General features: G+C 42.2%; 1 protein-coding gene across 6 annotated transcripts in view; it reads left to right on the top strand.

Annotated features, from left to right (window-relative positions):
* The window catches only part of EPB41L3 (erythrocyte membrane protein band 4.1-like 3), a 167,218-nt gene that overhangs the window by 32,643 nt on the left and 109,878 nt on the right, over positions 1 to 24,697 (top strand). For all 6 annotated transcript variants that reach the window (XM_015420232.1, XM_015420226.1, XM_015420231.1 and 3 more), the window contains exons 2-3: positions 9,601 to 9,803; positions 22,955 to 23,152. In XM_015420232.1, coding sequence (XP_015275718.1) covers positions 9,612 to 9,803; positions 22,955 to 23,152 — 390 coding nt within the window. In that variant the 5' untranslated portion in view covers positions 9,601 to 9,611. The remainder of the gene's footprint in view (positions 1 to 9,600; positions 9,804 to 22,954; positions 23,153 to 24,697) is intronic.

Here is a 24,697-nt window from a genome sequence, read left to right on the forward strand (position 1 = left end):
ATACATATCTGGCTAAAGGGGTACCTCAATCCACAAGGTTTACTCCCGCTGATACTCTGCAACAATTTCCAATCAAATTGGTCTAAGTCTGTTCAGAGCTATCTGCTGAAAATAGGTTCCCCCCCCCCAGGTGCTCTTATCTTTTGGAACAGACCAAGCAAAAATATTAGTTAAGCAGAGAATTGAGGATATAGAACGCCAAGCTGATCTTTCCAGCATACAAAATATTAAGATGAGGGCAGTTATCAAAAATACTGTGGGTCCAGCCAACTTAGGGTTGCCAAACCCCCCGATTTGCCAGGGGTCCCCCATTTTTTGGGAGGGTTCTACCTGCCACCAGCCAGATGGCCGGTGGGGGAAGCCCCGCCCCAACACCCACAGCCACCTCTCCCCCTTTTCTCTTGAGAGAGAGGGGTGGCTGCCTTTAAGTTCATTGAACCCGTGTTTCCTCCCAAGCCTGATCACCACTTGAGATCAGGCTTGTGGCATATGCCAGCTCTGGCACTTAAAAGGGAAACGCCGGCAATTTGCTCTTAAAAGGGAAACGCCGGCTCTGTGTACGTAAAAGGGAAACGTCGGCTCCTTTAAGTGCAAGAAACTGGCGTTTCTGGAGATCAGGCGCGCGGGCGGGCAGCAGACGTCCCCAACGTGATGTCATCACATCGGTGATGCCCCGCCCCCTCCAGGAACACCCCCAAAGTTCCTCGCTGGGGGCGGAAGATGGACTTGGCAACCCTAAGCCAACTATTTAACATCTCTTGAAGTAAAAGGGTTTAGAAGAGCCGTCACCCTGGCGAGGTGTTCTGCCCTCCCTTCTGCTGTACTGGAAGGAAAATACAAGAATACTCCTTTCTCAGAAAGGCCCATTAAGGGAGGTTGAGACTACAGAGCACATGTTTTTTAGATGCCCGTATTATAAGGTGGCGCATAATAAAATCACTCCGCTGACTGAACAAATTCTGGGTCTTTCCAAAAAAGCTAGACTCGAGTTTCTTCTATCTGATAGAAACCCCAAAATTACCCACCAAGTAGCCAGTTTCTGTATGGTGATACTCAGATCATGGAAACTCTAAGGGAACTAGTTAGATGTAGTTGTTTGATATTAGATTAAATTTTAATTTGCTTTTAATGTTTCACTGATGTATTTTAAAATCTTGGAATATTGTACTTTTTTGTATGACTGGTCTAAGGACTGTAGAAATAAATTGAAAATTGGACTGGTATTGCCATCTCTCGGAAGCCGTTGACAAAATCTCTCCCCAGCATCCTCTTCACTCCCACACCAAACAAGTTCCATGGTATACCCAGGAGCTCTGGAAGACGAAGCAGGAGCTAAGACAATTAGAACGAGGGTGGTGGCATAGCAACATTTCTCTCTCACTGGTGCAAATAGTGTCGGTGTTAAATCTGAGTGCTTTCATTTTAGCTCATTTTGGAGTTGTGTTATTGCATCCCTTTGGTTTCAAAATACAATGGCTGTGTTCTTTTTATCGCAGTTCATGTGTGTTGCCTCCCAGTGCATCTACCATATCATTTTGCCAAAAAGGCCCATACTAAGAGATTAGAGTCCTATTTATTTAATTATCTTAAATGTGATCACTAGTGTTACTAACAATATCTCCCCATTCTAACATCTGCTCCAGTTTGTTGAATTAACCTTTATCTTCATATAAATTATATATAATAATTGAGGGAGAAAGAGTAGACAGATTAAATTGCTGATAATTTTTTGGAGTTGAATCTGTTAGCATATTTTGAACAGCTCTACAGCTTATTGATTATTTTTTTTGTTTTTGGTGTCTTGCAAAACATGTAACAACATGTAAAATTTTAACAGTTTAAACAGTTTACTTTAATGTAACCTAGCACATATATACACCCACACAGACACACACACACACTTTCCTCTCAAGATGATTATTCTAGTAAGGCTATAGGGAATATTAAAGTACGCCCAGTTTCCTGCCCAGTGCAGCTGTTTCTATCAGAACTCCAGTTATGAAATTTTATTTAGTTTGGGAAAGCAACATAAAAGCTAAAAGCGTGTGCACTGTTAGGTAGCTTAAATCCCACTGAAGTCAGTGGGGATTTAAGCACCCTAACTGTGCAGGATTAGAGCCAAAGGCTTTATGGAATTTGCAGCTCATTTCAGTGGAGCTTCAAATTAAAAATGTTATTATATAAAACCATGTAACATAATTTAAATCAATGTTCAGTGTTATTGAACTTTAAAAGAAAAGTGTTGTTTAGCACAGTTAGTATTTTTCAGTCACACTTGCAAACCAGAAGAGTATAGCAGGACATTCAGCAAACTATGGCAAAGATTCATAATGTTGAGACTAATTCCAGTGACTTGTAAATTAAGTATGCAGGTAACTTGCTAATATTAGTTAGGCAAGTATGCAAATCAGGGGTCGTTTCATAGAAAAAGAGCTAGGGGAACTCATTAGCATAACTCATTAGCATATGCCACACCCCCTGACATCACCAGAAGTGTGTCATAAGGCCACACCCCCTGCCATCACCGGAAGTGTGTCATAACAGGCATCAGTACCTGTACCCCACTTGACATCTTGGATATATAGCATTCAATGATTGACAGGTGAGAGTGAACAATCAAGAACTGCCTTTATTGTGAAGTATCATGGCTAAAGGGATATGAAACTATGCTCCAATGGTCCTCTCATAAATGTAAGTCATTGGTAAGGCAGAGGTACCCTTCACCAGTGATGGGGAAATCTTCTGGAGCATGTTAAGAACACTGAGGAGCTAACAACCTGTTCCTAAATGGCATTAGCTTCACCTAAGCTTAATGCAACAGGCAACTGACTCTACATAGGATCAGGCTATACAGATCCTACATGTGCATCACCTTACTATACCATCAAGTGACTGTGTGAAAGCACCAGAACAAGGTATCCTATCACTACAGGCACTTCTCAGTGCTGTCAAGTGATAAAGCATGCATGAATCATTTCACGTGCACAGAGAGGAATCAGAGGGAATCCAAGAGCGGATTCCAGGCCAACACTGACTCCCTCCCCCTGGTGAGCTGCGGCTACCCATGTCCACCTCCGAAACATTTTGCAAGCACTGAGGGTTTGTGTCAAAGATGCCACAATTGCAACTAAGTTATTTTTAAACTTCCTCTATAATCCATAAACCTGGCTGGCTAAAACTGCAAGTCTCCCTTCCCCCACCTAGCCTTCCCCATGGACACTACAGCACTGTTTGCATGCACACTGTTTATATGCTCACTGAATAATTCTCATGTTACATTCAACGCACATACAGCTAAACTTGTGATCGAAACATCACACTTATCCAGGTACTGGTCCCCGAAATCTTCACCTAAAAGTTTCACAACTATTATAACCATCTTTCTTATTGTTCTTCATTTAGTCTTAGTTTCTCAGTATTTATGCTTTAACCAGTCATAGAACACCCTCTATGGTCCCATAAATTCTTCTTCCATTTTTCCTTTTAGTATATTTGTCATTCTGTCCATTTCAGCACATTCCATTATAACATGTAAAATAAAGTATCTATTGTTCTTATCTAAGTCATCTGGTAAACAGTTTAACAAGAATATTTCTGGTTTAAAACCTATTGTAATATCCAACACTGATTGTAAAAGAGTATGTACTCCAGTCCAGTATTTATGAACCTTTTTGCATGTCTACCACATATGAAAGTATAATCCAACATGATTATTACATTTCCAGCATCTGTTACTCAAGGTTTTATACATTTTAGCTAACCCACCTGGGGTTAGGTGCCATACTTTTATACATTTTATACAAATTTTCTTTAAATGAAACAGATTTAGTCAACTTGATATTCACATTCCATATTTTACTCCATTGAGACAAGTCTATGTTATAACCCAGATTTTGTATCCATTTAATCATACATTCTTTAACTATTTCATCCTGCATTTTCAATTGCATCAGCATACCATATACTTTCTTAATAAGTTTCTCTCTTGCAGTACATAATAATTTTTCAAATGCACTTTGTTCTAAATAAAATCCACCTGCTTGTTTATCCTTACTATATCTAGATTCCACTTGTACTCTAGTCCACCAATCTAAATTTCTTTCCTCCTGAGACTTTAAATTGTTTCCATCATCTAGCAATTCTGTGTATCTGATAACTGCTTGTTTTGAAGTCAATACTGGTTGAGAAAAAGCTTCCACTGGAGATACCCATCTTGGAATTTTAGTATATATCATTGGATGTTAGATGTCTGAATTTTCATTGGAAGGAAATCAAAGTCCAGATAGGCAGCTGAGAAACTAGCACTGCCACCCTAAGCAGAGTTACACCCCTCTAAGCCCATTGACTTAAATTGACTTAGAAAGGAACAACTGTTTAGGATGGTACCATAAACCAATTAAAACAAAAACTATTTTTAACAAGATTAGCTACTTTATTGTAGCATGAGCTTTCATGGATCTGATGGTAGTCTGTAGTCTGCAAAAGCTTATGTCTTTAAGAAGAAGAGAGAAGAGATTGGATGTATACCCCGCCCTTCACTACCCAAAGGTGTCTCAGAGTGGCTTACAAACTCCTTTCCCTTCCCCTCCCCACAACAGACACCCAGTGAGGTAGGTGGGGCTGAGAGAGCTCTTGACAGAAACTGCTCTTTTTCAAGAACAGCTCTTATCAGAGCTATGGCTTGCCCAAGGTGATCCAGCCCAGGTGCAAGTGGAGGAGTGGGGAATTAAACCCGGTTCTCCCAGATTAGAGTCCGTGCACTTAACCACTACACCAAACTGGCTCTACACCACCACTATACCAAAATGCTAGAATACATATTATTATTTCTGTAACAGGCTAACATGAAGTCGTGTTTGGAATTTGTTACCAGGAAAGGCAGGTGAAAGCTGTGTGTGTATGTGTGTGCATACAGGCAGTCATATGCACACAACTCCTTGTAAGCAAGGGGCTGGCACTAGTGATACTAGCAATGAGATACTAGCAGTATTCTGGTACTAGTGCTATTTCTCCTACAAGATAGTGACAAGGAATTAAATTAAGCTGTTCCAAGAAACTCATCTGTGCAAGTGAAGTCATTACAGAGAGTGCATTGTAGTTATCATTAATCACAGGCAAGGAAAGGCAGCTGATGCCAAGCAGTGAAGTCAGGATAAAAGAACACTTGGCTTTACAGTAGGTGAGAGGTTGAAAACCCAAGAAAATTAGACCCGAATAATAAAAAAGTTGCAAGTCTACTGAGGGCTATAATGAACCATTTTAGTGAATCTTTCCTCCCTTCCTAATTGCTTGATGAAATATTTATTATTCATTTATATTCAGTTTCCAGAAGTATTAGGTTATAAGAATGTCATTTACAAATACTTTTTCCCCTTTTCTCTCTCTCTCTCTTTCTCTTTTTTGCTTTCTTTGTGGTTTGAATGGAGTCTGAATTATTATTTTCCTGTAATCAGAAATCTTTGTATAATCCTAGCGTGGGAATATTCTCATTCTTCCAGAGTATAATATTCAGTCATCAGCAAAGTATAATGCCAAGCATGTTTTTTTCTCGAATTAGGGCTAAAGGATAGAAGAGGACTGAGCATAAGGTTTAGGCGGGTTTAAACTCTAGAACTTCTCTTTGTGGAAGAAGAAGCACTTCACTGCTGGAGGCTGAGGAGCTGAAGGGGCATAATATCGTGGACGTTTTAAGCCCCACTCCCTCTCAGTGTGAAGAAGCAGGAAAGATCGAAATAAATTTGAGCCAAGATTCATCCTTTTTCTGAACAGAGGTGCTGTATACATCTGTGTAGATGTATTTTGCAGTTATTATATAGTAATGACCAGAGGTCATTTCGGGGGGGATCGCGGGGGATCGCAGTTCCCCCGGGTGAGGTACGGGGGGTGGGGCACATGACAAAGCCCCGCCCCCTGCTTCCGGCCACCCCGCTTCCGGCCCTCATTCAGCCAGGAGGAGGCAGGAGAAGAGGGAGGGTAAGTTGCTTCCTCCCTGCCTCTCCCCACCCCTGTCTGCCTGGGGCCAGGGAGGGCCTTCGCGGGGCTTCCTTACACTCCTGCCGACCTTGCAGGTCCACCGCCGGGCCCCTCATGGGGCTCGGCAGTGGAGCTGCAAGGCCGGCAGCGGTGGCCGGGACCGTTGGGGGCGGGGTGTGTGGCCTTATGACACACTTCCGGTGATGTCAGGGGTGTGGCATATGCTAATGAGTTATGCTAATAAGTTCCCCTAGCTCTTTTTCTACGAAATGACCCCTGAAAAAAAAGCCTTTTATATCTCTTGAGAGAAGAAAGTGAGGATGCTAATGAAAACTATATAGGGCTCCTGGCAGGATCAGTTCCCCCTGCATAGCTGATAGTATGCCATACTGCAGATATATGGCTTTTAAGACTTCTTTTGCATGCCTGCTTGTGGTAACCTCTGCACATGTAAACTGCAGATGGGAGGCAATAATAGGCATTAAAATCTCAACTACATTTCACACTTAGATGATAATTAATTTCCCTGTTATTCTTATTTTTTGATCTGGTAAGCCGTATCATTGTGATTATACACAGGTACCATGTTAGCTATCTAGTGATATGAAAATACTACATGGTAACATTGAGACTAGACTACTGGAATACGTTTCCCCTTGAAAATCAACTTTGGGACTCCATTTGCCGCAGAATGCTGCAGCTCCATTATTACCAGGAGTCTGACAGACTGTGCATATTACTCCCATTCTGTAGTTACTCCCATTTGCTGTTCATCAGTAAGTAGGCTCAATTCAAGGCACTGGCTGTCACATACAAAGCCCTTCATGCCCTTGGACCCGTATATCTGCAGGACTGTCTTTCCCCTGTGCTTCACCACAACAGCTTCACTCCTTTGAGCAGGGCCTTCTGCAGGTACCACCCTGCAAATAGGCAAAATCATCAGCTGCCCATATACATGCATTCGCTGTTGTGGCCTCCACCTTATGGAATGGCTTGCCTGGTAAAGTTAGGAAGGGTCCTACTCTCCTGGTTTTCCATAAACAATGCAAAACTGAATTATTCAGAAGAAGAGAGTAGGTTTTTATACCTCACTTTTCTCTGCCTTAAGGATTACATGCCCTTTCTCTCTGTACAACAGACAGTGAGGTAGATGGAGCTGAGAGAGTACTGAGAGCACTGTGACTGCCCTAAGATCACCCAGCAGGCTTCATGTGAAGGAGTGGGGAATCAAACCCGGTTCTCCAGATTAGAGTGTGTCAGTCTTTACCACTTCACCATACTAGAGGACTTTTTAATACAGGTAATAGGGCTATGCTGTAACAAAATAGTTCAGGAAGAGACTTTGGTAAAGGTATAGGGACTGTAGACTATACTACCATGTCAAGTACCTACTGTCTGCTGCTCTTAGTGTGTTCCTAGTACATAATTTCTGTATCTTTTAACATGTCATGTTAATGCTTTTGTTTCAGCTGTTTCTGATTTCTGCTTGTTGCTATTGCACTGATGATCAGATGTCTCATCCTGTTGATTGTATTGACTTGCACTGCACAGTCCAATTTGAGTCTTAGTAAGAAAGGAAGACTGTAACTATGACAGTTAGATGTGAAATCACCAGGCCTCTCCCAGTGACTCTTATGATTTTGGATGATGGAGACCCGGCAACTCTAGACCTCTTCAGAGTGCTCGTAGCCCCCCCCCCCACACACACACACACAAAATTTTTGGCTACTGCTGTGTGTAATTGTATGGATTGTGTGAATTGGCTGTTGCTTATAGAACAAGTAGTCATCTGTGTGTTCACTGTAGGAAAGCTGAATGTATTGTTTAAAAAATACTTTTGTGAGTTTGGTTGTGTTTGTTGGTACAGATGATGTTGGTATCAATAGAGTAACTATAATTACTTGTCAAGCGGATTACACATTGAGGGAGCAAGGGCTGAGGAAAGTAGATCCTCAATCATGCAGGGAAAGAAGGATGTGCTGCTATCTTGATTCCCTGCTTCCTCCACCTCCCAGTCAGCTGCTGTTATTTCAATTTCCCATCAATATTGCTGAAGTAACATACCTGCCAGGATCTGATGACCTTTCAGAGAGCAGCATTTTATTTATATGTTAGTTTTACATATCAGAATTCCTCAAAGGACAGAGTAGGGTTGGCAACACCAGCTACCCTGTGAGAGAGGCTTGGCAGAGAGAGAAAGAGAGATTTGTACAAAGCTACCCAGTGAGCTTCTTGACAGCTGTTTGAAGGTTTTAAATTCTTGTTGCAAAGTAACTGTCTAGTAAACAATGAAGAAATTATCTCAGTGCTCACTGAAAAGCTGATAGTAGTAGGAGTCTCTCCCTCAATAAGACAATTGGTTTTCTAGAGAGGATAATTACATGGTTATTGTGCTTTCTCAGTTAACTGAATTATATCTTGGAGATGAACAAAATTAAAGTGCATTTCAGCCTGGCACAAATCAGTGTACGGAATGATTAAAGTTCAGATTGTGACAATGTTGCATTTATTTATTTATTTATTTATTGGATGCTTACCTGGTTGATTTTATGGATGTAGTAGATTTTATGCCTTGCCATAGTCTTACATTCTCATCGATGTAGAGACCCTGATTTCTGATTCCAGGAAGCTGATGACCTACAAAGATTTTTGCAGTGAGCTACCAAGCAATCTAGTCTGCCTTGAGTTTCTACCAACACTATTGAACACAAAGAATGACTGATCATCTGGTTGATGTTTAGGAATCCTCTGAAAGCCTAACCAAGTATTGGCCCTAAGCAGGGCAAGTCTGGCTAATGAGTTTATTGTCCAGACTAAGGAATGTTAGATAACACAGAATGGATGTTACCATTAATGAGTAGCAATGAGGCAGGAGACAAAAGATACAAACCTGAGGTCCCCTCCCATTATAACAATACAACTATGTGTAGAGGAGCATAGACATTATTATCTCTACTGATCAACAAGTCTTAAGTTTGGTCAGCTGCACTTTGTGACAGTCGTGATCAGTGTTCCCTCTAAGCTGAGTTAGTGTGAGCTAGCTCACAATCTTTTAGCCTTCAGATCACAGATTTTTCTCTTAGCTCAGGAAGGAGGGCTCCAGAGCAAACTAGTTTCTGCAGCAGTCAAATGGCTCGCTCACCACTTTAATGCCAGGAGCTCACAAAGTAGAATTTTTGCTCACGAGACTCCGCAGCTTAGAGGGAGCCTTGGTCGTGATTGTTTTCTGATTTTCAAAAGCCAGCTTGTTCATACCTCTGTTACATATTTTAATGATAATGAACACCAGAGATTTGTTTTTAGGGGTGTACAGTTTTTGTTGTTTTAATTTTTGCGTACGGTCATAAAAATCATCCCACACACACACCTGTTTTCTTTATCACACTTCTGTTTTTTATTTGTAGGGTGTGTTTTATTTTGTTTTGCAGCAGCATTTTTAAGCAATTGATGCTAAAATGATCAGCAGTATTTAAAGGCAGTATTTCTTTCAAATTGCTTTGTTATAGTGGGGTGGGGATGTCTGCAATTTTATCCTGAGTGTGGGGAAACAATAAAGAAAATGAATACTCAAATTAAGCCAGAGGTATCACAACATTTAGAAACATCCCTGTTTTTTTTTAATTGCAGAATAACTGACCATGACTACAGAATCTGGATCCGACTCTGAATCTAAGGATCAGGATCAAGAGCAGAAAGAGGCATCTGGTCAACAAGGAACCACGGGGACTGGGACTCAAAAACAGCAGCAGCAACTCAGTGAAGAACAGCAGAATGAATTAGAACAATTCTCTGCTGTAGCAGCACATAGCACTCCAGTAAAAAAGGAACAGGCAAGTTATCCTGATTAATTATAAAAAATTTAATATGTGACAGCAAACTAAAATATGGTTTTACTCAGACACAAATATTCATCTTATTAAACAGTTTTAATGTCTTTTAAGACTATTTCTTTATTATAATTCTGGCATGATTAAGAAATATTGATCTACATGGGTCTGTATTTGGGAAGGGGGTTAGAAACTCTCTTTTTTCATTTCACAGATGTGTCGGATTATCCTTCCTGCTGTGCTTAATTTAGAGTCCACTGCTGCTGTTAGAGGAGGGGGGGAAACCTATCACTATTTCATCTTCATGTTAGAGCACACCAATTTGTGGAGAAGCAGGAAAACACTGGAGACACATTTTTGCTTTGACACCTGCTGAAATCTAATTTCAGTCATGGTAGTGTGATGTTTGAAACCAACAAAATCTCAAGTTTATTAAACCCATACAGTTCTTAATTGATTGCCCTCTCTTGCAAACCTCTGTTTCTTGCATGGCAGGAAAGATCAATTCATTACATACTTGGTCATCCTGAACACATCCAGGGATTTATACCACCCACCCACCCACCAGCCCTTAGGGTTTGTGCCTCTTCCACCATTTTGAGGCATCTCATAGGGCACAGGTATCCCTCCAACTCTCTTCAGCTATAGCCGGGGGGACTGGTGTCAGCATACTTGGCCTGTTTCCCATCCACCCCCACCCCATGTATCTTAGCTTGCCGCTATGTATGTTGTGTGTGCAGGGTTAAGTAATCCCTTCATATGGCCAGTTCAGATGCCACGATTGCATTGGTTCAGTGTAGCAAACCTCCCTTTCTGCGATTGCTGGGTGGTATAATTCACATATAGATGGTATGTGATTTCTAACTGATTGCATTATAACCAGGGGTCTTTTGGGGCCGGAGCGCGCGGGAGCGCCACTCCAGGAGCCCAGGCACCGGAAGCGGGGGCAGCAAGCCCCGCCCCCAGCTCCCTGTGCTGCGGCCCCCTGCTGCCTCCCCAGGCCAGCGCCGGAGCACTGCAGCCCTGGGAGGCCAGAAGAGGACCCCCTGCCACCTCCCAGGGCCAGCGCCGGAGCGCTGTGGCCCGTGGGAGGCCAGAAAAGGGGGGGGCCGCCGCCTCCCAGGGCCATAATATTGATTATGGATGTGAAAAAGGTACAACATGTTAAACTAGTCTCTGTAACAAACACTCCCTGGGTCTGTGTGTTCTCATATGCATGTTTGTCTGCATGTAAAAGTGTGTCCTCTTCAGTGCCACCACCTCAAGATATACAGCCTATCACGTAGTCAGTGTCTTGGACAATCCTACTAAGGCTGCTTCTGAGGAACTGCAAAGGGCAGAGCTTTCAATCACTGTAACTCCCTCTGTGCATCCATATCCTTAGTGTGTAAGAACAGTCCTCAGCATGTGAGTGGGACTTGAGTCACAGTCTGCTTTATTAAACAGAAAAGAAGCTTTATGACTAAAGATTGAACTAGAGCACATATATGGAAAATAGCTGTCTGGCCTAGCAGATACAGTTCTAAGGAAAAGAACGCATAAGTTACAATACAAGACAGACTCCCTACTGCCCCTTTGCAGTGGGGTTTCTGATCTTGGGTACTTCTAAAGTATAATTTCTGAAGTGTTTACCCTCTTGACTAACTGTCAGTGGATCAACTCTTATTTTAGTGAAATTCCTAACTGGATTTTAAATTCTGCATATAAACTATGCAAATAATTTTCAATTGTCCCATGCTGTTAGCTAAAGAAAGGCAGTTGTGCTGCGTGAATGTAACACTTTTATCATTTACCTTAGCAGATATATTTGAGTGAAAATACTGACCTTTATTAGATATGAATGAAGGAGTTGCATCTTGCAGCCTGTGTCATCCTGTAATGTTAAGGATTTCCCCCCCAGTATTCTACCATTTGAATAGTGGGGGAAAGGGTTCTATATTTGAATGCTCCTTATGTGGTTTGTTTACAAACATTTAAATTCCCGCTAACAGCTGAAATGTTACAGTCATTGGAAAATTTAATCACACAGGCTTGCTGCATGTGTAGAAAAATAACCGTCACACTCAGTTTTCTTTTCAAAGCTGGCCCATCTCTTGGGTAATGTGTTTCTACAGAAAAGGGATTTCTCCTGAAATTAAATCCTTGAGTAGTTAAAAAGAAAGAAAGTAGTCCTAGGGCTGGATGCAGTATCTCTTGTCTACTAATGAATAGAGATGGAAAATTTTGAAGCCATTGGGGGGGGGGGACTTTTCAGAAAAAAACCTGAAATGTTGGCGAAAATGGACATGAAATATATACGTATATTGAAGTATATGCAATACTTAGTCCAATCAAACATAAGCTAATTTTACTGCTTTAAAAAATAAATTGCATCATTTATAACTTACTTAGCATATAAAATTGTGATGTAATACATATTTATGGAATCTAAAATTGCAAATATATCCTGTATTGGGAAGAAAACTGCAAGACGATGCACCCTGTGTACCTTAAATTTTGCTATCTGGTTAGAGACAGCTCAGTTCTCAGTGAAACTTGTGGGAAGGGAGAGATCAAAAGGAGGTGAGCTAGAAAGTGCAACAAAGCCTCAGAGGAAAACTCTGAAAGATAGGGCAATAAGATATTTGTGAGTGGGTGTGTCACAGTGGTTTGAGGGAAAGGTGAGAAGATCAACCACAAGTCAGGTCAAATGGGCAACAGAAGTCATGCAGCTGTTGAAAAGCATTGAAAGCCCTGCATGCTCCCTTCATGAAGATTAGTTATCCATCTAGGTGCAGAAATGTATCTTGGACTTAAGAGCTGTATGTGTCTACAGCGTGCCCACCTTGTCTTTAAACAAGTTTCACTCGTTCAAACAAAGACAAGATTTCATAGGAGTTTCTTTCAGAATTCCCCCCAATTTCCAATTCTTTCATCAGAAAAACTGAAAAAAACATATTGGGGAACCCCCCCCCCATTTTTGCATTTCTGCTAATGGGGGATTTTCCTCTGTTGCTAGTAATGTTATATTGAAGAGCGAGCCCTGTCCTGCTGGCTCAAGGCTGATTAAACTAGCAGAACACTTGTTACATCCATCTGTGGAATGCTCTGCCAAGAGCAGAACAGAAATGTATCTGTAGACTTCACTGTTCTTTAAATGGTAGCAGACTGTGGGTTTTTTTAAGTAGTAACTTTTGATATGGTGCCTTCACTAAGCTGCTTCAGTAATGTATCCATGTCAGACAAATTTCTGTCACAAAACTGAAGATAATGGATTTCAGTTGTCCCATATGTATCATTTAAAAAAGTTTTTTATTGAAAGCATTTCAACTACAGTGTTTGAGGTTTACAAACACTTCCAGGGTTGCCAGCCCCCAGGTGGGAGCGGGGGATTCCCCGATTTCATGGGCGCCTCCCCCAACAGCCATATCCCAGCGTGACATCCCTGATGTGGTGATGTTATCATGCTGAGGATGACGTGTGGCGACACTCTGGTATTTTGGGCAGAACTCTATGGTGACCATAGAGTTTTGCCCCAAATACCCAAGCGTCGCCATGTGATGTCCCCAGTGTGATGATGTCCCTTCTGCATGGCATCATTGTGGGAAAATCATGCACGGTGACATTGCCCCACCCACCCCCACTCCCGGAAAGCTCCCTCCCACCCCTGCTGGTGAGGAGGTAAGACCCAGCAACAATGCTCCCTCTAAGCTGTGGAGTCCTGTGAGCAAAACTTCTACTATGTGAGCTACTGGCATTAAAGTTGTGAGCCAGCGATTTGGCTACTGCACAAATTAGTTTGCGCTGGAGCCATCCTTCCTGAGCTAAGGCAAAAATGTGTGAGCCGGAGGCTAAAAAACTCTGAGCTAGCTCACGCTAACTCAGCTTAGAGGGAACACTGCCCAGCAACCCTAAATGCTTCACTTAAAAATGGCAGATCGCCCCAATTCAAATTCTAAAAGTTTGTCTGAAAATGTATACCGTAATGATTTCATGTTTTGATGTGTATGTTTCTTTAAATTTTTAGTGTGACTGCAGTAATGTAGGAGAGTGATAGAGGGAGATAAGTGTGATGTGATTGGCTGATGACTGAGAGTGTGGTAGGAGGAGAGATGTCTCTGAGGTGATTCAGTGTTCATGAACAGATGAGTGTGGAGAGTTTTGTGTGAGAGTCTGTATGATGGAGGAAGAAACTGGAGTTTAGTTTAGCCTGTGTGGCTATGAGAGAGAAAGTTCAGCCTGTGTGGCTATATGAGCAAGAGAGTAGCCTGTGTAGCTATATATATGAGAGAGAGATAAGCCTGTCAGAGTTGAGTTTTGGTGTATGAGAGACTGTGTGTGCTGCCAAGCTTTGTCAGATATATTTTCTGTCTTCAAACACAGTTCAAAATACCCAGAAACTTATTTTGTTCTTTTATAAATAAATCAATATTTGTTTAAACTTATCCCAGCAATCAGAACAGTCCTTCCTCAGGGCCACATACTCCTCCTGACACTGGGTCATTCTACCAAAATAGAGAGTTGAAATTTTTACTTCCTGATGATAGCAGAAATCTACTAAGTTAATGTACACAGAGTGTGGTTTAAAGGAGAAACAGTCTCCCCAGTAAGCGAGGACGCCACCAATGCTCCCTCTAAGCTGTGGAGTCTTGTGAGCAACAATTCTACTTTGTGAGCTACTGGCATTAAAGTTGTGAGCAAGCGATTTGACTACTGCATCAATTAGTTTGCTCTGGAGCCATCCTTCCTGAGCAAAGACAAAAATGTGTGAGCTGGAGGCTAAAAAACTGTGAGCTAGCTCACACTAACTCAGCTTAGAGGGAACACTGGACGCCACATATACCTTTTCTAAGTATTAGAAGGGAGGCTTGCTGACAATTATTAATTTATTTAGAACATTTTAATACTGCTTTCCCACCCAATTTTGGTCCCCAAGGCAGCAAACAGTCAAGACCATTAAAACAGCTTTTGAAAATGCATATTATAAAACCAATTAAGAACAACAATTAAAATAGACAAAAAGGAAAAGGAGTCAGTGAGGGAACACCAAACAAATGAGTCTTCACCCACTGGCAGAAGAAAATTATCAAGGAAGGGGAAGAAATGAATCTCCCAGGGGAGGGAGTCCCTTAATTTTGGTGCCAAGATTGAGAAGGACCTTCCTCAGGTTGCCACCCATCTAGCCTCAGAAGTGAGGGCCCCCAGTGAAGGGCCACTGAAGATGATTACTGCAGTTGGGGAGGTTCATATGAAAGTAAGGTAAAGGTAAAGGTTCCCTTGCTCGAAAGCCAGTCGAATCCGACTCTAGGGTTGCGGTGCTCCTCTCCGTTTCAAAGCCGAAGAGCCAGCGCTGTCCGAAGACGTTTCCGTGGTCATGTGGCCGGCATGACTAAACACCAAGGCGCACGGAACGCTGTTACCTTCCCACCGAAGTGGTACCTATTTATCTACTTGCAATTTCTTGTTTTCGAACTGCTAGGTTGGCAGGAGCTGGAGCTAGAGACAGGAGCTCACCCCGTCTTGCGGCACCCAGGTCTTAAACTGCTGAACTACTGACCTTCCACAGCCTGCAGTTCAGCATCTTAACCACTTGAGCCACCGCAGTAGGTTGTCCTTAATTAATGATTAACACCAGCACCTTAAATGGGGCCCAGAACCTTATAGGGAGTTCGTGTAGGTGGAACAAGATGAGTCATATGGTCTCTGTGACCCACTCCGGTCATTAATCACTATCTATACATTAATCAGTATCTATAATAGAGGAAGTATTCTGACTGGTTCCCATGTGGATGACTAAAGCAACAAAACCAGCCACTAACAGACTATAGACCTATTAAGGGGTTCCCCAAATATTTATCAAAAGAAAATAAATAAAACTTTCCAAAAGTGGCCTGATGAGGACTGTATTCTCTGGAAGGGATGGGATGCTGTGAGCAGTTAAGTGTTAGTTAAAGTAAAACAAAAAAGAAGAGAGAGGGGAATAAGTCTGTTGAAGCTACTGTGACCTTAAAGAATCCAGGAGGGGAGATCTTGGAAAGTGGAGTGGGAATTTCCAAATTGATCCCCCACATAAGAACATAAGAGAAGCCATGTTGGATCAGGCCAATAGCCCATCCAGTCCAACCCTCTGTGTCACATAGTGGCCAAAACCCAGGTGCCATCAGGAGGTCCACCAGTGGGACCAAAACTCAAGAAGCCCTCCCCCTGTTGCCCCCCCCCAAGCACCAAGAATACAGATCATCACTGCCTCAGACATAGTATCCTATCTATACATTGTGGCTAACAGCCATTGATGGACCTCTGCTCCATATGTTTATCCAATCGCTTCTTGAAACTGTGTATGCTTGTAGCTCCCATCACTTCCTGTGGCAGAGAATTCCATGTGTTAATTACTCTCTGGGTGAAGAACATAATTCCTTGCAGTTTATATCTATAATAGAAAGGAACTGTTTTACTTTGTTGGCATTTACAGGTATAATTCATATGGACTCAAGAGCTTTCATTGAATTTCAGATCCAGTTCTACAAAATGGCTGTGTTTGAAACTTAGCACGGTTCTGTTAGCACCTAAAGAACTATTCCAGTTTCTTCTCTGTTAATCCCATATAATGACAGACTAAACATCTTTGCTTTTTCCAAATCTGGAGCCTTCACCAATACTAGTGCACAGTACAGTTTTATACCTATTGTTGTGATTTTCATTGTTTACATAGCCCCATTAGTGTACTTCAGATTTACACTCTAAATTTAGACTAGGGGAGGAGGGAAGGCTAGGAATATAACAGAAAGTTGCAGGGGTTACCAGGGAACAATACAGCTAATGGCAGATACAGTATAGTTACTTGGCAGTTTCCTGTGCATTGTATCCTGGAAAGGAGTCGGTTGCTGACTGCCTTGGAACTGATATAACTATTTTTACTTAATTCTTCCATGCTATTCAGGTGGGCATACATGGATTCTCCCAGTCTTTTTATCATCAGAGCTATCTTGTTAGGTAGCTTGCCCTGGTAGGCAGTGACTGGCCTATGAAAACCTTCCTGGCAGTACTGGGTGCTTTGAACAGGCATCTCCTCAGTGCTGGGCTGATACAATAACCACTATAGCACTGTGGCTGATTGTCTTAAGGCTTCCAGAAGGCCCTTGCCGAGTAAAGGTAATTCCGCAATTGAAGCAGTTCATGTTGGAGAACATACGCTTAGAAACCTTAGAGATAAAAAATCTGGAGTCTGCTAAGAGATTTCTGTATATAAATTTAGCAACTGCATATGATTTTTGTTAAGGATGTTGGAATCTTTTTCAAAGGACAAGCTGGGCATACACTCTGAACGAAGTGTGGACTTGCATGTTCATAATCTGTAATCAGTTTGAGAGAAGTGGGGAACTACTTTATGCACCTGATTGTGTGGGCCATGGCTCATGAACACCTCTGCCACACAAAAAAGAAAATCAAGATGATTCATGACTCTTTGTTGTGTTTACTGCAACAGACTAGCACAGGAATTGAGACTACTGTAGAAGAGAGAGGACTTTAAAAGAGAGGATGGGATCAAGGATAAAATAGAAAATAAGTTGAAATTTATTTCACAGAAAAAAAAGATTACAGTAAATACAGTAAAAAAACTAGGATAGACTTGCAGTGCAATCCTGGAAATATTTCCTTGAAGTAAACTCAATTGAATAGACCTGAGTAGGATTCTGAATACACCTGCTTAGGAGGACACTGTTGGACATTATACTCTCTTGCTACAAGTGAAGCATCTCTGCATGCATACATCCTGTAGGTTAACTTCAGCAATCTTAGCTCTACAAATGGGGCACTGCTGCTGTAGAGGTTGTATTCAGAGTTGTGAGCACAGCTGCCAGTGATGTTTATGGTGGCAATAGGGATATCTGATTTACTATCATGGAATCCCTCATCATTTGGCATAGATTTGGCATAGATGAAAGCTGTTGTAAGCATGATGGTTCTCTACTACATGATTGGTGAAATCATCCTCTGCAGCAAAATTCAAGAAATGAATAGAGTAGGATTGCCATAAATATATTTAAAAACAAAACATACGTATTATAAGTGCTTTTGGACCAATCGTTGCCTTTTGTTTATTCATTAATTGGACTTCTCTGGCTGTAAATACTCAAACATCAAACAGCGTGTATAATCCAGAAAGAACATTTGAGGAGCGTCATTGCTGCCCCCCCCAACTGTAACCTTTCCTCCCTGTTAGATGTTAATTGATGGGTCAGTGGCCAGATTCTCAGCTTTGCTGGATGAATATGCCACAAAGGAACTTTTGAGCAAAAATTAGGTCTGAAAGAGAATGCATTTATGCATGTAAAATGTGAAATACTGAATACAGGTTGTGTCTCAGTGGTCACTTTTGTCCTAGATTAGATAACTGTATGAAAGGGATGTCAGGTTTCTTTAGGAAGATGAGGCTTAATTCCCTCTGAAACTAACTTGCCGCATGAACATGTCTTGTCAGCTTTGAGTCCTCCTCTAATAGTTCCTGGCATGTTTTTGTGCACAGCACAAATTAATATAAGATATCCCTGTGACTGTTTAACCTAGAGTACTTCCCCAGCATTGGTTTGTTCTGCTTAGCTACGTCTAGAATTTAGTACCTGTATACCTTCAAAAGAAAATACACAAAGCGTGTTTTGTATGTGTAACATTCTTCCAACAGTATTTTTTTAAAACAAAAGCAGCCAGAGAAGCATTTATATGGGAATGAAAATTCCCCCATAGCTGCTTTTCTACCCACAGGGGAAAATATGTGTGTAAGACAGAAAGATTTCACAGAACCCTGGTCCACATACACAGTACTGTATTAGAGAAGCACAAGTAAGCAGGTGTTTTTCTAACCATGTGGTGTAGCAGTTAGTGTACCGCGTTTTGATTGCTACTTTGCCATGAAACTCTACGCAGTCTCTAACCAGCGGATCAGGACCCTCAGATGGCTTTGACGGTTGGCTTTTTCTTCAGTGTGGTACACCTTATGCAGTTGTCTTATGTTTTCTTGCCGCCAGCCCTTTTGGTCTTCTGGCTGTGGTTCTTGACTTTGGTGAGGACAAAACTCAAATTCTCCTTCTTTTTGTTACCGGATTCTGATACCATGAGTCTTCCTGTCACATGCTTATAAATCTATGGGTCCAGCATCTGGAAAAGATCACTGCATTAGACAGCCTTGGTCCAATCAGTTTCTTTCAGTCTAATCTATCACAAAGGGTTGCTCTGAGAGTAAAATTAGAATGTAAGCTATCCAGGTGGGAGAGAAATTTAATAGCATTGAGTGCAGAAACTACATACTATAGATAAGGAAAAGCATAACTGTAGTAGTAACTTGACATCCCCATCTCAAAAGGGTCCTATGGGCTATGTTAGAGAAGAGGGTGGGGGAAGGGTGGGAGGTACATGAGGTTTGCTTGTCATTATATTTACTATCCTATGTGGAAAAACAATAAAAATATCTTAGTGAAATAAAGGCTCTTAGCTGATGGGGTGGCAATAGGACAAGGAAAAATATTAATGAGCCATTCCAGTCCTAGGATTAGCTGAATTTCTTTGTTTCCCTGGATATGTTATTGCATACCATAATTCTGTTTAGCTGAGAATACCTGGCATGTATGCAGAATATAGGGTCCTTAGTCCATATCCTGCATCATTAATTATTTTGGTATACCTTTCACGGAAGTATTTCCAACTGCTGAGAAGTTTTGTGGAATTTGTTTTTCTTTTCCCTCCACAAAGGTCAGGAAACTGTGGGAGATGATCTGGGTTCATCTTTACAACCTCGTAGTAGTTTACCGCACATTCAGAACACTCTGTCCTATAAAGCACTCAGTTTTCTGTATGACCACTGCACTCCTGGTGTTAGTGTTTTTATCTTTTGGGAAGAGATACAGAGAAAGGCGCAGAAGAATTTAGGGGTTACGCATCAGAATTAGACACTCAAAAGAAACAGTCTTGTAGTCTAGGGACTTGAATGAGTGTTTTTGTTTTGGTGCACGTTTACTTGAAGCTGTCCAAAATGTGGCTCAAACAGTTTTGAATAAAATTGCTTATGCAATACTTCATTAAACTGTCTCCCAAGCATAATGTGGCTCTATACAGAGCTGAGCATTGTCAGATGAAAAGCTCCAGCTTGGCATGTTGAGTTTGGCCAAGCAATCAGGCATTGCCCAGGTTGTAACAGAAAGAGACAGAAGTGGACCAGCCACTTACCTAGTAAGAAAAGCAGTCTGTGATGTGGGGTGAGCAACACCAAGAGCTGTTTAAGACAAGGTAGAAATGTAGATGGGAGCCATTGCTCTCTTTTTCAAAGCATTACTGCTAATTTTTGTTCCTTCTTTTTGGAAGGCTTTATTTTATCATTGTAAAGCCAACATAGGAGGATCCATGGTGTGGGAATGTGTTAGTCATCCCTTCCTTCCATTCTGCCTATTCAGATTTAGGGGTAAGAGATACAGATGCTCATATCTGTTACCAACTGCCAAAGAAAATGAGTTGAGGAGAGGAATGGACAAGTAGCAGGGGAGGGGGGTAAATAGCTCCTTACGTACCACCAGTCCTTACCTCAGACTGACTTTACCTGTGGCTGGTTTACATAATAAAGTAGAATCCCTGGGGAAGAACAATAATTGAATTACATGTAGTTCAATGTTTGGTAACATGGGCACCATGCCCTATGCAAATGTCATCTTTTCATATACTACTAAAAGTGTGGGGGGGAGTAATTATAATAGGAGATCATTGCTCCCCATATGCTTTACTATAAGCAGTGGAGTCTGTGTACAGTGTGACAGGCAACTCTGGGTCTGAAAGGAGATTAAAGCTTTTGCTCAGATTTGATTCAGTCATCTTTCATCTTCAGTGCAGCCCCACATTGGGACTGCACCTGCGCAGGCCATCTGCAGATTAGCTTTTTTCCAGGTAAAAACTATCTGAGGGGGGGTGCCCTTCCCCCTCCAGAGCTGACATGAACAGGTTTTCCCGCCAAGACGGTCACATGCTCTGGAGGCAGGTGCCCCCTTTCCCTCAGTTCCTTTTTTGCCACTACTTGTGTAGGAGCATTCCAGCTTAGCTGTTTTTGGTCTTCGTTTTTACGGAACTGTTGTTTTTTTCCCTGCTTCAACTTCCTCTTTTTTCAACTGAGGTTTTCCTTTTCTCTGTGGAGGATCATTTGTGACTCATCAGCCTACCCTTGTGCGCCCCTGCTGCTGCCGCTTGTGGTGCCCAGCGTGGCTTCCAAGGCGCCTTTCAAGAAGTGCACAAAATGCACAACCAAAATACCCAAAGTGAGCTTTGGTCTCATATGTTTGGGAGAATCACATAGTGTGGTTGCTTGCAAAATTTGTCACGGCTTTACACCTAAGGCACGTTTGAACAGGGTGTCCCAACTGAAGGCCACGCTATAGGAAAAGGCTCTGTCTGCCTTGGGACCGTCCAAGTTGGTTCCAGAACTGGAACCTCTGAAACTGTCTTCCTCAGGCTGGTCAACCTCATTGGTTCTGGCACTGGAGCCCCATTCCGAACCATCATCTGTACAGTCAGTTCCAACGGCCTCAACATCCAAGCAGATTTCACACCTGCCTAAGAGAGCCCCTTTGGTTACTTCTGCCTCAGAACTGAGATGTCCTCAGTCTCCATCGATGCCCCTGTGTTTCATTCCATTCCTTGTCGGAACCGCTGTCCCAAAAGACAAAAGAAAGCAAAGAGTAAGGAGAAGTCCGGCTCTGCTTCGACGCATCATAAACATCATTTGTCCTTCCTGAGGCATTCCTCCGAAGAGCAGGATGTCGTCATTGTGCCCCCGCACACCCCATCCTTTCACTTGGGATCTCCTGTCAGGTCACTGTCAAGAGCTGAAGAAGAGCAATCCAGTCTCCTGTCAGGGCTGCTGGTGCTACCTGAACCGACCATGCCCTCATTGCGGCAACAGTGTTGTCATCTGCAGTGACCTTCATACTATATGACGCCAGCATATCTTCAACAGTAGCCTGAGCACCGGCCTCAGTGACCTCAGCCTCCACCTCCTCCTTTAGACTTTAGACATGATTTGTTTTTCCTGGTTACCTGGAAGTCAGACATGATTTGTTTATCCTGGTTACCTGGAAGTCCGCTCTCTTTTCATGCCACCTGATGTGGACCCTGAAGAGGAAGGTACTGTGGCATCCTGTTATAGCTTAGGGAGAACATTAGAACCATCTCCAGATGAAAGGGTTGCGGACCTGACCCCTATTTCCCCAAATGAATATTTGAGACTTTATAGTGAGTAAATGCTTAGGCTGGCTAACGCACTAGCTATTGACATCTACACATCAATTAATAGGCCAAAAGACAGGATTTTAAGTCGCTTTTATCCTGACTTGCCTGGTATTGTGGCGTTTCCTGACCTGACAGTACTGATTTGGCAAAAACCTGCATCTACCCCTGCTACTTCTCACAGGGTTGAAATGTATGCAGGTAATCACTACCGTATTAAAAAGCTGCTATCGTAATGCAACTGCTGTATGGGGAAAATGCACTGTTAGTGAAGAGGGGAAGCAGTCACCCATCCGTGTCCTGAAAAGAGGCATGAATTCCAAACCATTACACAGTGTGCAAGGAAAAAGGGGTGTGTGCAAGGGGGAAAATCGGTATATTTCCATTTCAGGTATATCAGACCGAAAAATATCAGTAAATACCAAATTTCCAAAATAACAATATGATATAGTGGATGTGGCTAAGCAGCTTGGAGAGGGAAGGCATTTAAACATGCCTTCTTGCTCTTGCTTCCCTTCTCATATCCCCGGACAGGTGACTGAGGAACTGAAGGGGGAAGGGGGAAGCTGAATGCATACCCTTATTAGACAGCATACTGGATCTCTCAATATCAGATTCCTGAATAAGTGAAAATGCCTTACTGTGGAGATTTTTCTAAACTCATCTTCTAAAGAAGTCATTTTACAACTGCGCAGCTATTAGTGTTTTGGTGACTAAAAAGGCTTTTCAAAACATTGAATGAAGTTTATCTCTGTGGCAGTGCAGTTCTATAGCAGTCTAAATATTAAGTTCTGAGTAGTCCTCTGTAAAAGGGGAATCTGATTGTGCTTTGTAATTTTGAAAGCTTGCTGTAATCACCCACATTTTAAAAAATCTGAAATTGGAACTTTATCTCCCTTATTCTCTCTTTTCAGGCTACTGACAAAGAACGTGAATTTGCTGCTGCAGCAGCAAAACAACTGGAATATCAGCAGTTTGAAGACGACAAGCTGTCTCAGAAATCATCCTCAAGTAAACACTCTAGATCTCCTCTGAAGATAGTGAAAAAACCAAAAAGTATGCAGTGCAAAGTGACCCTCTTGGATGGCTCAGAATATGGCTGTGAAGTGGAGGTAAAAATCAGTGTGTGGGGGGGTGGGGGTGCTTTGACTGTGCCTGATATCCACTGTGCAGTAAATTAATTGTATTTGGTTGACGAGTGGGAGTAATAGAGCTCTTACGTCCTCCTTTTTATTTCAAAAGGACAGTGTTTCCAAAAGGAATATAGTGCTTATGAACTCCTGTGGTTGGCACTCTGGAATACTTGCAGTAGAAACATAAAAGAAACGGACTATTTCTGCTTCCAGGGCTTCCTTTGATTCTGTCTCTTTGTGATGACTCACCTAGCAATTCAGCCTCTTCTGGAAAATACAGTAGTGGCCCTCATGGTCATGGAGGATGTTGAGAGCAGAGCAGCAGGAGACACCAGCAAGTGAAAACAACAGCAGTATAAAGTGAAAACTGTCAGGGTTGTCACACTCTGTAGCTGTGTTCTCTACCTGTGTCGGAGTCCAGTGGAAGAGAACTGTATTAGGGATTGGTGGTGAGAAGGTTTTTGCTTTGTGTATTTGATAAAGAATAACCTGTTGAGAGTTTGACAGCTTTATTTTCAAGGTTAGGATCTTGTTGGTGATTGTGGAAAAGAAGCAATTTATTTATCACTCAGGGCTGCAGCATGCAGTAGTGGTGAAAAAGGCAGACTCCATGGTGGGATTATTAAGAAAGGATTTGAAAATAAAATGGCAAGCATCTGTGCTGCTGCTGCTGCTGCATTTGGACTATTCTGGACAATTTTGATTGCCCTGTCTAAGGAAAGACATTGTAGAAGTAGAAAAGGTGCAGGAAAAGGTCAATCAAAAGAATTATGGGTTGGGGCATCTTCTGTACGCAGAGAGACTCTGGTTGCAGCCCTGAGGATGCTTTGCTCGGAATTCTGAGTAGATTTGTTTAGGATTGCTTCCTTTGGCAGCCATTTTTGTGGTTGCCTCCACCTCCTATAGCAGACATTTTGTGGTTGCACCTACCACCCTCTCAGAATTCCAAAAGTGCCCTCAGGATCAAAAAGGTTATGGATTCCTGTCTTGGAGACTAGGGGAAATTCTGAGAGTATCACTATCTGGAGGCCATTTTTTCCTCACATTCCTCGATCGTTTTGAGACAGGAAACTGTAATTCCCTGGGGGCATGTAATTCCTTGTCCTGGTGGGTAAATGGAAGGCTTAAGTGGTGACCCACCATGTCAGATAATGATAGCACATTGAGTAGGGCTTCAGATTACATGTGGTCACATGGCCTGTTTGAATCTGTTTATGTGGTCTTGGTGTGGGGCTGGAAGTGGAGTCATCTATATATAATAAAAGAAAGTCCCCTCACCGTAAAAACAATGCCCAGGCCAAACTGCTGGACCTAGAGACACCAAATTCGGGGGGGAGTGCTCCCACCGCCATGTAGGTGCTCGCTAAGAAGAGATTTTTAGAAATTCGACCCCTACGTGGGTCAAAACAGGGAAAATGTGCTCCCCCCATTGATTCCTATGCGGCTGCCAGGCAGCTCTCTCCCTGCACACACACACCCTCTGATTGGTCAGCTGCAGAGCTCAGTGTTCTGAGGTAAAAAAAA

Source organism: Gekko japonicus, unplaced genomic scaffold (genome assembly GCF_001447785.1).
Source record: "Gekko japonicus isolate JY-2015 unplaced genomic scaffold, Gekko_japonicus_V1.1 scaffold209, whole genome shotgun sequence".
In the NCBI taxonomy this organism is placed as follows: Eukaryota; Metazoa; Chordata; class Lepidosauria; order Squamata; family Gekkonidae; genus Gekko; species Gekko japonicus.